Raw genomic sequence first — 16643 nt, 5'->3', positions numbered from 1 at the left:
TTTTCCCAAGAGATTAGATCTGACTTTTATTTGTGTAGAAAGCATTTTGTAATTCTGTTCATATAGTTCCTTATTTTGCCTTCTCACAAGATATCTTTGTCTTTGTGGATTTTATTTCTTTCTTAAAAAGATAATATTTTAAACCCAAATTACTCTGACTTTCATTGATTGGCCAACAATAGCCCCCAGGAAAAGCTTTACTTGGTTATCATTTGGCAAAGATTGAGTGTGAATGGCAATTTTTTTTGGTTTTGGTCAAAAACCATAAGGGTCTTCCCTCCTAGATGGATTTTTTTTTGACTTGATAAGAGACCATTCTTAACCTCATTTATTGCCTAACTGTAATCAATGATTGGGCATTACCTCAGGCAAACTGAAACCTGGGAAAGACCTTAACTTAAAAAGCTCAAAGTTTCCCACTACATATGAGCCTACATCATCTCGAATCTCCATATCTGGCCACTGGGCCCAGACGATTCTGGAGGAGAGGGTGAAGGTCCCGACTTTCACAGGTCTGCCTCACTTAAATCCAATTCACTTGCAAGTCATGGTATTGCCTTCCTGATGTCATGGTTATCTTCAAGAATAAAATACAAATAACAGCCCTTAGTATTGGGGCTTCCAAATTGAAATTCTTCCTTCATCACTGATCCCTTCTTTATAATATGTGTGGGCCTTGCTATAAACTACTACATTCCACTCATTAACTGGGATCATGGTGACACAGTTAATTTAGTCATCCTTAGTAATTTAGAACTGGCTGCCCTCTCTTTTAGGTCAGAATTATGTGTTGAGATAGTTGTTGTGTATAGGATACTAAGTGAAATCTAAAAAGTGGGCTATAGAAGTGGCTATTAAAAATTATTGCTATAATTAGATTTTCAAGAATCCATTAACTCAGAAATCCAAATAGTCTTGTTATCCAAGTCCTGTGATTTTCTCTTCCTCATTTTGGAAATTCCACTTTTCTTCCTTCTTAATCAATAGCTTTTCTTTCCCAGTGAAATTAGTGTTGTGATATCTATCAGTCATCATCTACCACAACGACCTCCCATGGACTTAAATGTTCTTGAGTTGATCTTAATCAGTTATCTAACTGGCAAAGTGATTTTGAAATTGGGTAATCTCCAGATAATTCAGGGAATTATCACTCCTGCTTTGTGCATTGCCTTGTCCTGTTTTATATTTCCCAATGTATTGATCATTAGAATGAAAAACAATTCTATGATTAGTCATTATGATTATCTTAATAGCTAGTCCTCTCTGTAGCATTTTTACTCTTCCTTATAAGTGATGTTATTCAAAAATTTGAAGTTGCTATTCCACTTCCTAAGATCTTTGGTTCTTTGCAAATAATGGGACCCCTCATCCACAGCCCTAGATTTGGAATTAGGATGTTCTGAGTTTCAATTCTGCCACAGGTATAAGTTTTATGATACTGAACAAATCTCTTGATCTTGTTTGTCCTTATTGAGCTTACTATAGTTTTATAAGGATCAAATGAGATAATATATGTTAAATATTTTGCATACTTTAAAGCATCATATAAGTGCTACTGCTGCTGTGCTTGTTATAAGTATTATTTGCCTGGAATGGGTAGTGACATTTTTTCCACCCCAGTATCCTCCTCATTGTGAATTCAGGGATGCCTGATGGTAGTCACATTAAGATTCATAATAAAATATTTGTGTGTCTCCTTCTAGTCAGAGGAATTTACTGTGAAAGGAGGAAGAGGGATGTGGTGGAGACAACTTCCAAATTGAGATGGGAGGACCCTGCTATTACCTTCATAAAGCCATGCTCTCCACCTCTTCATCAATTCACATACACCTTGATGACTGTTACATTTGGAAGTACTAGGCAACATTCCCTCCACTAGCATATTATGGGTGATTGGTTATGCATCATAAACTCTCTTACTAGAAATCAAACTGAGATCAGATCAGAATTACAATCCCAAGAGATTCTGCTTCATATAGTAAATTATAACCTAAAGCAGGATGATTGCTTCCTCAATTAAAATTAATACCAACAAGTTCACAATTAGGACATAATACATGATAGTTATTTAAAACATTCACCTTGTTTAAGTTCATACAAAGTCTTTTCTAAATATTTGGATCTCAATTCATCTCTTTCTAGCTTGACATATCCTAATATGGCCATCAGCTATAAAAATTACAAATCACAAAAATAATCTGATCACATTTTATTGTTTTACATAGAAATTAAATGTATGCACTTCCCTAAAAATTAAGTCACTTGTTTTATTATCTCTGAGAATTCAGGAGTTGCATGTCAATCTCTAAAGAATAAAAATCTTTAAACTTGGGATAGATAGATCTACAGTTCTTAGTCTTGATATTTAATATCTCTGCTCATGGTCTAAGGTCTCTGGTGAGACTCTTTCAGCAGGTTTCAAGGTTATTTAGGTTCTTGGCCTAAAGATGAGAGCTTAGGCTTAAGAATGAAAACCTTTATACAGCATCAATGTTTTTCTCCAGTTTATAAACTCATCATTTTCACAAAGGTGTCGAAGTGGTCTGCTTTTTCATTATTTTGCCATATTTTTCAACATTATATAACTAGCATACTGAATAATAAAAAAATTTGGAGCAAATCAATTTATAATTTGTCCAGTTATATTTCATGATAATCAGTAATTCACATAAAATTATTTATCTACTATGAACAACCTTTGATTACATTCTAAATATTTCATTATCCTCTTGGTTTTATTACTTCCAAGCTGTTGCTTTAACAAAGTGCTTCATAATTACTATCCTCCCATTTAGCAGAAGGACTTTAGCTCTTTCTGTGTGTGTGTGTGTGTGTGTGTGTGTGTGTGTGTGTCTGTATTTGAAGAGGGAAGACAAAACTCATTGAAAATATATTTGTTTACATTTAAATGCATAAACTTACAAATTTCATCAAAGCCCTTTGTAATTTAACCTATTTTAAACTTTTAAAAATCTAAAAGCCAATTTCTTAATTTTTCAGAATTAACAAAAGCTTGTTACCCCATACACATTCCTGTTGAACATAATGTGCTTTATTCCACATGAGAAAATGACATGTGCTTATAATGAAGATTTCTTATAGAAACTCAATATCTTCTATACTTCTGCTAAAAAAGTAAATTAACAGGTACTCAGGTTACAAATTTGTTAGCATTAGAACACCCCAATCTTTTGGTGGTTGTCTGACTTTGGGAAAAGTTACTTCAGTGGGAGGGGCTTCTGCAGGTTCATTTACAAAAATATCAGTCATAAATCTTCCCCCTTTCTTAACATTAAAAAAAATTCATCTGTAGAGGAAAAGGGAAGAGAGCTCTGAATGCATTTGTATATACAAATTCCACAAAATTTCCTCATTAGCCATCCATATTACAATTTGGACATCTACATTATTTAAAATGATTATATTTATATTTACTCATAGATTTTTTCTCTTTAGTTTTCAATGCTAATCTCTCCTTATGCAGGAGGAAATAGGCTTTCCTTTAGCTGCTTTTCTCTTGCCATACCATGAGACCTATTTGGAATACAGAAAAAGACTATATCCTTTAAAAGTTTGAAACTTTTTGCTAAAATAAAGCAAATGGGGGAAAATCCTCCTTTCTTCTAATTATTTTTTTTCTTTTGTCTACTCACATCATAGGAAAAAAGCAACTCTAACCAGATAAACAAACACAGACTACACTGACACTATTGACAGCATACACACTACTTTTATTTAATGAACAACAGATAAATAAAATAGAAAAGCCTCTCTGTGAGAAAGAAAAATCAGGGCAACTTTTTTGAGATGTTTCCCTTGTTGAAGGAGTTAAGCTGAAGTTTCAAACAGACTAAAATTTTTTTCTTTCCTACAAAAATGCAGTCTTCCTCCTACTTTTTTCATCTGCATCATCTACTTCCCCCATCCCAGATTTCACAAAGCATCTTATCTTGCCCCACTAATGGGATTTCTCTAAAACTGCCCAAAGTTCTTATTCCATCAGATGCCAAGGGCTAATGCCCCCCTTCTCCCATCTTCTGTCCCCCTTTTTCCTTGCTTGAACAAGGGAGTCCTTTTCACCATCCTCCTCATAATGCCAATTGTTGAGGTCCAAAGGACCGTCCTGAAGATATATGGAAATAATGGTATAAATAACCGGCTTGATTCAAACAGGGATATATAAAAAAGCAAATATCCTTAGCGTGTAAAAATATGGTTGTCGAAAACAGTGCAAAACAATCCTGACGAGTGGGATTTCTCCCCTCAGAAGTCATCGGACGGGTGCCACGTTAAGCTGCCAGGAAATGGAAAATACGCCAGGTCTGGTTCAGGTCTCCTCATAAATCCCTGCTAATGGGTATGTCAGAGTTATATCACCAGTGCAAAGCCATCTACTGTACATGAAACCAAAAACCTTTTTTCTCTAGCTGCTTATATGTCAGGGTCTATACTCCAGCAGTATTTGTTAGTTCTAACGTGGCCTATAATCGTATCTATTTTACAGCCTAGGGCTTGAAATACTCTCTGCATCTCAGGACCTGCTCCCTTGTTCATAATATGTGTAGATCTGGCTTTGGCTTACCACCATTTGTTTAGGGGGAAATGACTTACGTGTCCTTCAAACACAAAATCAACTGTGAGAGGGGGATGAGAGGACTCAAAGCAATTAGAAGGCATCAATCTTTGTCAAAAATATTTTCAACCATTGGTAAATCAGGGATGGAGGTATAGAGATGGAAGGGGATGAAGATGGGGAAAATTTTAATTGGAGATGATTTATTTCAACACCCTCGTATTATAGGCAAGGAAATTGTAGAAGACTCTAAGATCCCTTGCAGCTGTGAAGTCTAGAGAGGTTAAATGACTCTCAGGTTTCACAGTGGATTAGTAGTTCATCCAAGGAATCAAAGCCAGGTCTCCTGATTTCCTGACTCTGTTCTCTTCCTATTCTACCTTGTGCTTTTATAAAAGAATTCCTTCACCCAAGGAAAAACTTTCCAGAGGCCATCATTGAATCACAAGGTTTCCTGGTTTCTCAATCATGGAAGAAAATCCTCCAAATTTTGCAACTTTTTCAAACCAACATGATGTTATTTAGCTAGATTGAAAGGGAATGATTGTGTAGGCTCTGGGTGGGATTTCCAAGTCTTCTATCCCATAGAATTAAGGGAAGGAGAAATTATCTTTTTCTCTGGCAAGACAATTGAGATTAAGTAATACACAATTAGCAAGTGTTCAGTATCCGAGATTAGATTTGAACTCAGATCCTCCTGACTTCAGAGCTGGTACTCTTATCTACTGTACCATATAGCTGTCCAGGAGGAATTATCTCTGAAGAGCAATGCTTTATTATGCAAAGAAAAGACCTGAGCTCAATAAAAAAGTATCATCTGAATTTGTTGTTTATAAGTAAGTTGAATGATTCTCAAAGGTAGATATAGAATAATTATAATAATTGCTAACATTTATATAATGTTTACTGTGTGTTAAATGTTTATCATTATTATCTCATTTAACCCTCACAAGTTTAGGAGGTAGGTGCTGTTATGGTGGTCCCCATTTTTTAGATGAGAAACCTGAGGCAAACAGGGTTAAGGGACTTGGCCAAGGTCACACAGTTAGAAAGTGTTTAAGGCCAGATTTGAATTCAGGTATTCCTGACTCCAGACCCATGTTGTATTTCCACTGTAATATTCTGCTACAAATGGAGATCTGGCCAAGGGGCAAGGGCAGGGTAGAAACAAAGTTTTTTTTTCCCCTTTTCTTTTTTTTTTTTTTAATTGATGAGGCAGCACAATTATTATTCACAATATAGTACAAACACCCCATTTCCCACTCCATCTGTTTCAGATTTATGAAGAGAAACAAGTTCTCACTATTCCAGAAGAATCGGAGAGCAGACGATTTCAAAATACTACCAGTTACACGGCTACCAGTCAGAGCTGAACTTAAAACAAGTGAGCATTTGGAGAAAAAATATTGAGAATTAAATAACTAAGACCATTGCTTTCAAATAATTTTAATCATACTGCTGTGTCTAGTGTTAAACATCTTTCTTTAAAACTGAAATATAAATAAAAATAAATTATCACACTTTCTTGGACCCTGCTTTGATCTTCTTCTCTCTCTCTGTCTTCTCTCTCTCTTTCTCTCTCTCTCTCTCTCTCTGTCTTCTCTCTCTGTCTTCTCTCTCTGTCTTCTCTCTCATTTCTCTTTCTTCTCTTTCATTTTTCTCTTTTCCTCTTATCTTCCCTCTCTCATTCTTTCTCTTCTTCCTCTCTCTGTCATTCTCTTTCCTCTCTCTTCTCATTCTCTCTGTCATTCTCTCTTTCCTCTCTACTTTCTCTCTCATAATTCTCTTTTTTCCTCATTCTCTTTATCTCTTTTTTCTATCCTGTCATTCTCTTCTTCTCTTTTCTTTCTCATTCTATCTTCTCTGCCATCCTTTCTTTTCTCTTTTCTCTCTCACTTTCTTTCTCATTCTGCTGCTTCTCTTTCTCTCACTCCCTCTCCTCATTTTCTTTTCTCTCTCTCATTCTCTCTTCCTCTTTCTCTTCTTTCATTCTCTTTCTTATTCTTTCTTCTCTTTCTCCTTTTTCTCTATCTCTTGCTGTCTCTCTGTCTCTAGCCTTTCCCTTTCCTCCCTTCTTCTCTCTCATTATCTTTCTATTTCTGTCTGTCTCTTAACAGTGTCAAACTTCACATTTAACGCTGATTGCCTTATCCCTAACAACAACAAAACCAAAAAGGGGGAGGTAGGTGATTTAACAAATAGAAATCTGGTCTTAGAGTGAGGAGGACCTGAATTTAAATCCTATTTCAGACTTTTACTAGGTGTATGACCCTGGGCTACTCAAATAACTTCTGATTGCTTGTTCCTCCCCCCACTACCAAAATATCAGATTTTCAAAAATAAAGAATCATGGTTGATTCTTCCTTCAGTTCCTATATTACTACTACTACTACTACTACTACTACTACTAATAATAATAATAATAATGCAAGTGGGAATGTGAGTATAGTGAAAGGATAGTTAACTTCAGAGTCAGGAAAACCTGAGTTCAAATCCCATTTGTAACTCATACTAGCTATATGACACTATCAGAAAATTCATGGAACTTCCTCCGTGTTACCTCAGACAACTTCCTAAGACTTTAAATTACAGAACAAGGATGATCTGCCTTGTTAGCAGGCTAGTGGATATGAATGTCCATATGAATGAAATCCCAGGCCCCCAAATAGAAATATTTATAAATAACACTACTTTATTTTCATGTTGTCAAAATATTATATTTTATTAGAATAAATTATTCTCATTCCCAATTCTCTTATTTTAATACTCTCCTGACCCAACAGACATACCGTATATAACACTATCCAACTGACCTTATTTCATAATAATATTGTTAGTATATTATAACAGAACTCCACATGGTAAATTCAGAAAACACCATTATAATGACATCTAACTGAGTACTCATTTATAACCAAATTTTCAGGGAACAAGTGTTTTCTAGGATATGATTTCACCTATCATTGTGCTGAAGGAATTAATGACTTTAATGGACATATATTCCTGTAGTAGCTAAATAAGTATGATTCTTTATCCCTATAGTAATCCACCAATCCTACTAGAATGTGGCTGACAATATGGGATTAGGGTTGTGAAAAAGATTGGGACTGCTGTTCTCAGCCTCAGTCACTCCCCTCTCCCCCCCACCCCCAGCAACAACTTTTCTTCAACTATGTTGTTTCAAAAACAAAATTTTACAAACAAAAAAACTAGCTCCTTTGATAATTGTTGCTATGATCTTCCCATTTCTTGTCTTACCCCATCCATCACTCTCTGGGGAGATGATGGGTTCAGTTTAATTCAACAGGTATTTATTAAATGCCTAATATGGTACTAAATTCTAGGGTTTCAAAAGCATGGAATCTAAAGTAGCTTATATTATACAAATATAAATCTACAAATTTGTTGCTGCCTTGTAGATTTTTTAAAGTGTTAAGATTTCATCAAACTGTGCTTAAACATAGTAATACCTGAGTGGTCATATAGGACAGAAGTAGTAGCACAGAACTGGAGAAGGCAAATGTTCTGATTTTGTGGGAAGGGAAGAAAAGAGAAACTACTAACTAAAGACCAGTGAGTTTGATGTCAGCTCCTGATAAAACTGCAGAAGATATTTTTAAAGAAATAGTTAATAAACTCCTAGAAAAGGAAGTAGTCATATATGGAAATATGTTAAAAATTGATTGTACTTGTATAACCTATATCAGTTTGTTTGCTGGTTTGGGAAGGGGAGAGATAAGGGAGAGGAGGAAAAAATTGGAACTCAAAAATCTTAGAAAATGAATATTGAAAACTATCTTTACTTGTAATTGGAAAAAATAATATACCATTAAAATAAATTTTTTTAAAAAAAGAACTAGTCATCACATAGCATCAGTTTGGTTTCAAGAACAAATCATATCAGTTGTTATTATTCAGTTATTTTTCAGTCATGTCCAATTCTTCATGACCCCATTTGAGATTTTCTTGGCAAAAATACTAGAGTGATTTGCTAATTCCTTCTCTAGCTCATTTTACAGATGAGGTAACTGAGGCAAACAGGATTAAATGATTCTCCGAGAATCACCCAGCTAGTAAGTATCTGCGAGAGAATTTGAACTCACAAAAATGATTCCTCCTGACTCCAGGATCAGTACTCTTATTTACTGTGCCACTTAGCTCCCCATAAGTTGGTACAACTTAATTGATTAGATTATTTTTGATAGGGTGCTAAACTGATTAAATCATAGCAATATTGTACATATAGCATACCTACATTTTAGCAAGGTTTTTAAAAATACTTTTTATTTTCTCTCCCTCCCACCTCCTCCCCAATTCCCAGAAAGAAAAACCCCCACAAAACTTTTGTTATAAATACGTGTGGTTAAAGAAAACAAACTCCCACATTGGCCATGTCCATAAAATGTGTGACCTGTTCTTTGTATTTAGTACACCTCTCTGTAAGAAGGTGGGTAACATGTTTCATCATCAGCCTTCTGAAATCATGTTTTGGCCACTGTAGTAATCTAAGATCTTAAGACTTTGAAAGTTTTTACAATGTTGTTATGAAAGCATAAATCATTCTGCTGGTTCTACTCATTTCACTCTGCACTATTTCATAACTTTTCAGGTTTCTCTGAAACCCCTTTCATAATTTATCTTTAGTTCATTAGAATCCCATTAAATAAACATGTAATAATTTATTCAGTAGTCTGATAAAGTATCTGAATAGTATTGGGAGGAAAAGTGGGAAAAATATTTGCTAGGCAATGGTGCAACCAGAAGGATTCAGAAATAAGTTAATTAGCTGAGCCTCAGAAAAAGTTTTAGATTTCATGTAATTGGATGTTTCTAATGGATTTAGGTGTGGCTCTGTGTTGTTTAATTTGTGATTGATTTAATTAATTTAAAATAATTTAATGTTTTACTTGATGATTTGAATAAAAAGAAAGTAGCATTCTTTTCATCTTTTGAGTTATAAATGAGAGCTCATCCTTTGTAAGGTGACAAACTAAATAACAGAGTCACAATTCAAAATGTTTTTTGACACAAGAGTGGGGACAAATATAAGATGGGCTGTAAAATTGCCATTATTAGTCAGCAGCTAATTTGTTTCAAAAGAATTGGGTTTGGATGGATTGAAAGCTCGCTATGAGACAACAACAAAGGATACCTTTTTTTTTTTTTGGATTTGGTTATCATTAAGAGAGTGACAGTTTTCAGGAATAACTGGAAGCTGCACATTTTCCTGGTCTTACTACATCTGGAGTGTTCTCTTCAGTTCTGAGTGCCAATTTTAACAAAACATTGATAAACTGAAGAATGTGCAGGGACTAGGGGTCCAACAAAGAATCAGAATGCTAAAAAGCCTTAAGTTCATGCTATATGAAGAACATTTGAAGTAAACAATAATATTTAACATGGAGAAGCTAAGACTCAGAATACGAAAGTAATCAAAAGTATTTGAAAGGCTGTCATGTACAGGGTTTTTCATTTGATTCCAGAGGAGAATACTAAAAACAACAGATACAACTTGAAAAGTGGCAGATTTAGGTTTTGCACTGAAAAAAAAGAATGACTACAAAATAAATTAGAGCTATCCAAAAGTCAAATGGGCTATCTTTGGAGGTGGTGGGCTCCTATTTACTGAAGGTTTTCTTAAGCAAAGAATAAATAATGGAATAGGGTTATAGAATAGGGTTTCTGTTACAGGTAAAGTTTAGACTTGATGACTTCTGAGGTCCCTACAAATGCTGAAAATCTATAATTCTGTTTGTACAGGCAAATATTGAAATGCAAAATTTATTCCAAGTGAATATTTTATTTATGAATATAATATTTATCCCAAGTGATTTCAGAGGCTGGAAAAGCACTGACAATTAGGGCATTATTAAAAGAGGACCCTATGTAGCAACTGAGCTCAAAAAAAACTAGGGATTCTAAGAGATATGAAAAAGCATTTGGAGAATGGAAATAGAATGGTACCTATAAGGATTAGCAGGTAGATTTGGGTAGACACAGAGTATTTATAAAGTAATAGAAAATAAGAGTGGAAAGATAGGCTAGAGCCGCATTCTGAAGGGTTTTCAAAATAATAAATTGAGAAAATTGAAGTTTTTTTCCTGAAGAAAATAGGAAGTTATTAAATATTCTGGAACTGGAGAGACATGGACCAGCTTGTGATTTTTATTGTTGTGATTTAGTCATTTTTCATTTGTGTTCAAATTTTCATGACCTCATTTGGGGTTTTTCTTGGTAGAAATACTAGTGTAGTTTTGCCTTTTCCTTCTCTAACTTATTTACAGATAAGAAATTGAAGCAAACAGACTTAAGTGATTTGCCAGGGATCACACATTAGTAGATGTCTGAAGCCAGATTTGAACTCATGAAAATGAGTCTTTGTGACTCGAGACTCACAACTCTTTGCAGTATAGTGCCTTTTAGCTTCTCTTGTTTGTGCATTAAGAAAGTGATGAAGTGCTAAACAAATGTAGTGGTTATATGCATGAAGAGAAAGGGATATGAAGGATGTTGATGAACTATCATTGAGATCTGGCAATATTTTGGAGGGATGTGTGGAGAGAGTAAAGAGTTAGTGATAGTTCACTGGTTGCGAACTTTGTGGAGGACTAGAACAGAGAAGTTAGAAAAAAGAGGAATAGACTTAGTAGGAAACATTAGTACTACTTTGTACATGTTGAGTTTAAGATAATTATTTAGGAGGAATGTCCAAAAGATAGGTGATAATATGAGGCTGTTGTTAGTTAGTGTTAGTGTTAGTTAGTTATTTAGTGACTCCTTTTGACTCCTTTGTATTATGTTTTTGGATAAGATATTGGAATGGCTTACTATTTTCTTTTCCAGGTCATTTTGCAGATGAAGAAACTGAGGCAAAAAGAAACTGAGGAAATGACTTTGTTCAGGATTACATATAGCTAATATGTATTTAAAGTCATACTTTAAATCAAAGAGATGAATCTTTAATCATTGTGCCATAAAGTGGAGACTAGATTTGTAGATGGAGGGGGGGGGGTTATCTGAATAGAATAATTAATTAGACTCATTTGAAATGATAAGATAAAAAGAGACAGAGACAGATTTGAAAAAGAGAAGAGGATTCTAGACAAAATTTGTGGCACACCCTTAAATAGAGGAAGTATTTGAATGATGACGATGATGATGATGATGTAGACCAGCCCATTGTTCGAATATCAAATATATGTTTGCCAAAAAGATTATTTTATGGAGAACTCACACATGGTAAGTGCTTACAAGGAAAAAGTGATACAAGGACACTCTCAAGGTCTTTCTTAAGAACTTTAGAATTGATTGCATGACATGGGAGACACTGGCACAGGACACCCCGTGTGGTGTGCTGTCATCAGAGAAATTGCTGTGCTTTGTGAGCAAAGTAGATTTGAGTTAGCCCAGAAGAAATGTAGATATACAAAGTTAGAGAATCCACTCTAATTGTTTATAGTGACTGTTTTGTGTCTGGCCTGTGGCAGAGCATTCTGAGCTCATATTGGTCAGTCACAGTCAGACATACTAACTTGACTAACATAGTGATATCAATTTGGTCTTCTTTGAGAATGAGGAACAGCAATCAACCAAGGGCCCACTAAGAAGGAGTGATCAGGAAGAAAAGCCTAAAGAACAATGTTTAAAAAAACACAAAAACTAAAATAAAATCTGGAGAGCATAGATGAGATCATCGTTAAAAGTTTCAGAGAAGTCAGAAGAATGTGAACTGAGAAAAGACCATTGGATTGAGAAATCAAGGGATGAGTTTCTGTTTGACTGGTAAGGTTACAAGTCCAAGAGCACATGGAACAAAAGTGAGTGAGAGTTTATCTCTGAACCCCCTTTTTCTTTCTGGGACTCACGATTTTCTTCCTTCCCTTCTTAGGAAGAAACAGAATCAAATTCCTTTCTTCTTTTTTTGACTTTGTCAAATAGGACCAAAAAGTGAGAAAATAGGTGTGTGGTTTTTTTGTTGTTATTCTTGCACCTACCAAGGCAGGTTGGATTCATTCATATGTCAGAGGAAATACATCTTTTTCCTGCATCCTCCCCTATTTTTTATAAGAGAAGTAATTTTAAATCTGAATTTTATATGTCTGTAGAAGTAATAACTTTAATGTTTTTGCCATTACAATTTCATGGGAGGCAGCTAGGTGGCTCAGTAGAGAGCAAGCTAAGTCTCAAAGTGGGAAGAGCTGAGTTCAAATCTGTTTTCAGATGTGTATAGCTGTACGATTTTAGGAAAGTCTGGCTTGCCTTAATCCAAGGGAAAAACCTTCATTTGCTTTAATCTGCAGGAAAAGGAAATGACAAACCACTCTAGTGTCTTTGCCGAGAAAATACCATGGACAGTATAGTCCATGGAGGTCACAAAGAGATGGATACTACTGAACAATAAATTCCATAGGACCTCTAGGAGATACATAACAAAAAATTTCCTAGAAACTTTTCTAACCTACCCTGAATCTGTTGCATCTAGAAACCCTTTTAGTAAGCCAGGCCCTACAGTCAGAAATGTCACACATCTGTTTCCAACTCTTTTATTAGTCATGTTCTGAAATTTTATTTTTTTCTCAACTAAAAGAAGCTTGACAAAGGCTAAGGTTTACAATGTGGCGGCAATAAGATTCATCCTAGCATAAACATGTTGTTTGATGTTCTTTTTGTAATTGCTTGTACTTGTTTCCTGATCCATCTCCTTTATGTCAGAAACTCCAGTATATGAAGTAGTGAACTGTGTTCCTGATTGACTCTTAACCTGTTCACTGCATTCATATAGATAATGACATTCTGGAAAGTGGCTCAGGAGAATTAAAAGTCAAGGCAGAAATTAAGGCTGTGGACAAACTTAAGGATTTCTGTGCTTTTCTTTTTGTTGTTTACTCCTTATAGCTCTAGGAATACCTGGATGAGAATATTTCATAAACTCCAACCCAAGACCCTGAGAGCAGGCTCCCTTCTTATGTACTGGAAAAAAAATAGCAACAACAATAATAGCAACAACTGCAGCAACAACAATATACTAATATTTGTGTAATATGTTAAGCTTTAAAAAGAGCTTTACAAATATCTCATTTGTTCCTCACAAATAACCCTGAGAGGTAAAATGCTATCATTTCCCCTATGTTACAGACTAGGAAAACTGAAGAAGACAGAAAGAAAATGACTTTTCCAGGATTATCCAGTTAGTAAGTTTAGCTGAGTAAATGACTGATGCTGAATTTGAATTCAGGTCTAGCACTGCAGTCATATAGTTGTCTCTTGGTAATAAATTTGCCAATCAATTAATGAAGCAACACTCATCTATTTACCTACTGTGTGCTAACTTCAATGATAGGAAGGAGGATTACAAAAGCAAAAGAGTTACTGTCTTCATGGAATTTGCATTCTAATGGGGAGGCAATACAAACATACTTTAGTATATATAAAGAAATACAAAGTAATCTTGTATGGATGGGAGGAGCAAATGAGAGGATTAGAAAAGATTTCAGCCACCAGAAAGAATATAGCACCCTCCAAAATCTATAAAGAAATAAGGGGGGAGAAAATAGGTTAGGTGGGAAAAGAGAATATATGGCAGGGAGGTTAAGTAATAGCAAGACAAGTTAATGGGTAGAAGTAAAAGAATCAGCAGGAATAGAAAATAAGAGGTAGACATAAACACAATAACAATAATCAAGAGTAGAATTTATTAGGAAAAAAAGTAGGAGTAGTAATCTTTGATCTCAGACAAAATCAAACTTAAAAAAGATTCTATCAAGAGATAAATTCACATTATATATCAGCCATATTAAAATTGTTATAGAACTATGGGTATGTATGTATAGATATATGTATGTGTGTAGGTGTATGTATATATCTGTGTATATAGGGGTGTTTATGTATATATGCATACATAAATACATATTATATATGTATATGCGTGTATTTGTGTATGTATGTATATTTATATCCGTGCTTAACTGCAGCCTTCCTGGGAGAATGGGAAGAAGAAAGGGGAAAAATAGAATATAGTACAAAGTACACAGCAGAGAACAAAAGAAAACATACAGGGAAGCAAAGAAAAGATGAACAGTTATGAATACAATATCTTCTATTAAATGGAAATATTTTGAATCCTTCCCTACATTCTGCAGGGCCCATGACAATAACTTTTTGGGATTTTTTTTGGGAAGGGGGAGTTTGTCTTTCTGCCTTTTTCTATTTTGTTTTTTCTTATTTTTCATTTAAATTTTAGATAAATACATTTTTAAAAAAGAAAAAGAAAAGATTTTACCCTAAAGTGATCCTTAGCTGGATCTTGAAGGAAAACAGGGATGCTAGGAAATAAAGATTAGAAAGAAGAAAATGGGGGACAGTCAATGCAAATACACAGAGATGGAAAGTTAGAGGGGTCTGTGAGACACAGTAAGAAAGCCAATATGACTGAAGAATATGTGGAGCTGAATATTATTTAAATAGGGTTAGAAAAATATGTTGAAGCAGGGTCTTGAATGATTTTAAATGCCATTAGAATTTATATTTGATCCCAGAAGCAAGAGAGAGAGCCACTGGGGTTCACTGAGTAGAGATGTTAACATGATGGCTAAAGTCAGTTATAAGATGAGCCAGATCTCCATCCCCCTTCCTTTCACCCTCCTTTATGTGTGTGTGTGTTAGAATCCTTACAAAGTGTTAACTCAATGGAATTGATAGAACAATGCTTATGTTTACACCTTTGAGAGTTCACACATTAGCTCACACATTAGTTCACAAGTTTGGGAGATTCACAAGTGAGGATTCAGTATGAGATTCACAAATTTACACCTCCCACAATCCACTTTCTCAGAGGAGGAGTCAACCTTTGGGTTCACACCTTTAAGAGATCATATATAAGAAGCTCTCAGTCTCAGCGAGGAGTCAATTGAAGAAGAGATTGAAAGCCAGAAGTCAGTCAGTTAAGGAGACTGAGAAGCCAGGAGTCGGAGTTGAGCTAGAGGCAGAAGCTGGAAGAGCTCAAAGACAAGCTGCAAGAGCTCTTGGAACCAAGGAGGGAGAGAGGCTTCTAAGAAAACTAACTGGGCTATTTTGGAAGAGATAATAAAGAACTGGATTTTAACTCCTGGCTGCATTTGAGGTGATTATTACTCTGAACCGAAACTAAGGCTGCCTCCAGAAACCTCCCCAAGAAATATGCTCCCAGAGAACAATCATATTTTAGAAAAGAGAATACCACGTGGGTGTGTGTATGTGTGTGTGTGTGTGTGTGTGTAAATATACATAGTTACCAAAATACTAGATTAGGAATAGGTGAAATAGATAAATCTCACAATCAAGCCCTAAAACCCTTGGGAATTAAGAAAATCATTGAGTGCAAAATATACCAGAACACATTAGAAATAACCCTCATTCTGTAAATATCAAGAAAGTTAGGAAGTCACCTTTTCTGCTGCTATATCATACAAACTGGTCTTGGCACAAGTTTTAAACATGAAATTCAATCTATAGACTTCAAACAAAATATATTTATCCTAGAAGTACATGGAAGAATCCCCACTTCCTGTGTCTTTCACCTTTAGAATCCAACTGCTTGATGGGAAAAAAGTCTTCAATAAATGTGCCTATGATATATGAATTGTCTTCTGTTTTTCTTATGTGGTTACTAGATTACCCCAAAGTCCTTTCAGGGAACATCTGATGCTAACTGGTGGAGAAATTGGATAGGAAACCTTATTAGCCCTCCTGTTCTCCAAATCCCTTATGAAACTACACACACACACACACACACACACACACACACACATATACAAATGTGTACCAGGAATGATCATTGTGGTAACTCACAACTCAGGATGAAAAACAATCTAAGTTCAATAATGAGAATTCTTTTTTTTGCTCTTAATTTGCATTTATTTTTAATCTCATGAATTGCACAAAAAACTTGCAACATCTGTTCTTAAAAATAGGACATGTATAAAAAATTTCTAGAAGAGGATTCTCAAGAACTGGTAGACATTAAATAAGAATATCATGAGAGTATACTAGTTGACTCCTGTTAGCCATTGATCTAAGTAGCTAGAATTCAATT

General features: G+C 34.9%; 1 protein-coding gene across 5 annotated transcripts in view; it reads left to right on the top strand.

The window, feature by feature from the left end:
* MYH15 (myosin heavy chain 15) overlaps window positions 1-16643 on the top strand; it is a 107746-nt gene that overhangs the window by 79930 nt on the left and 11173 nt on the right. For 2 of the 5 annotated variants that reach the window (XR_004232983.1, XR_004232979.1), the window contains 3 exons: window positions 5851-5957; window positions 12144-12355; window positions 13469-13615. Coding sequence is in view for 1 of the 5 variants with exons in the window: in XM_031959636.1 (XP_031815496.1) it covers window positions 5851-5946 (96 nt within the window). In the remaining 4 variants the exon portion in view is untranslated. Of the gene's footprint in view, window positions 1-5850; window positions 5958-12143; window positions 12356-13468; window positions 13616-16643 lie in introns of those variants that run through there. The other 3 variants (XR_004232981.1, XR_004232980.1, XM_031959636.1) reach the window with 2 other exon arrangements.

Source organism: Sarcophilus harrisii, chromosome 3 (assembly GCF_902635505.1).
Source record: "Sarcophilus harrisii chromosome 3, mSarHar1.11, whole genome shotgun sequence".
NCBI classification, from domain to species: Eukaryota; Metazoa; Chordata; class Mammalia; order Dasyuromorphia; family Dasyuridae; genus Sarcophilus; species Sarcophilus harrisii.
This window is presented reverse-complemented; position numbering and strand designations above follow the sequence as displayed.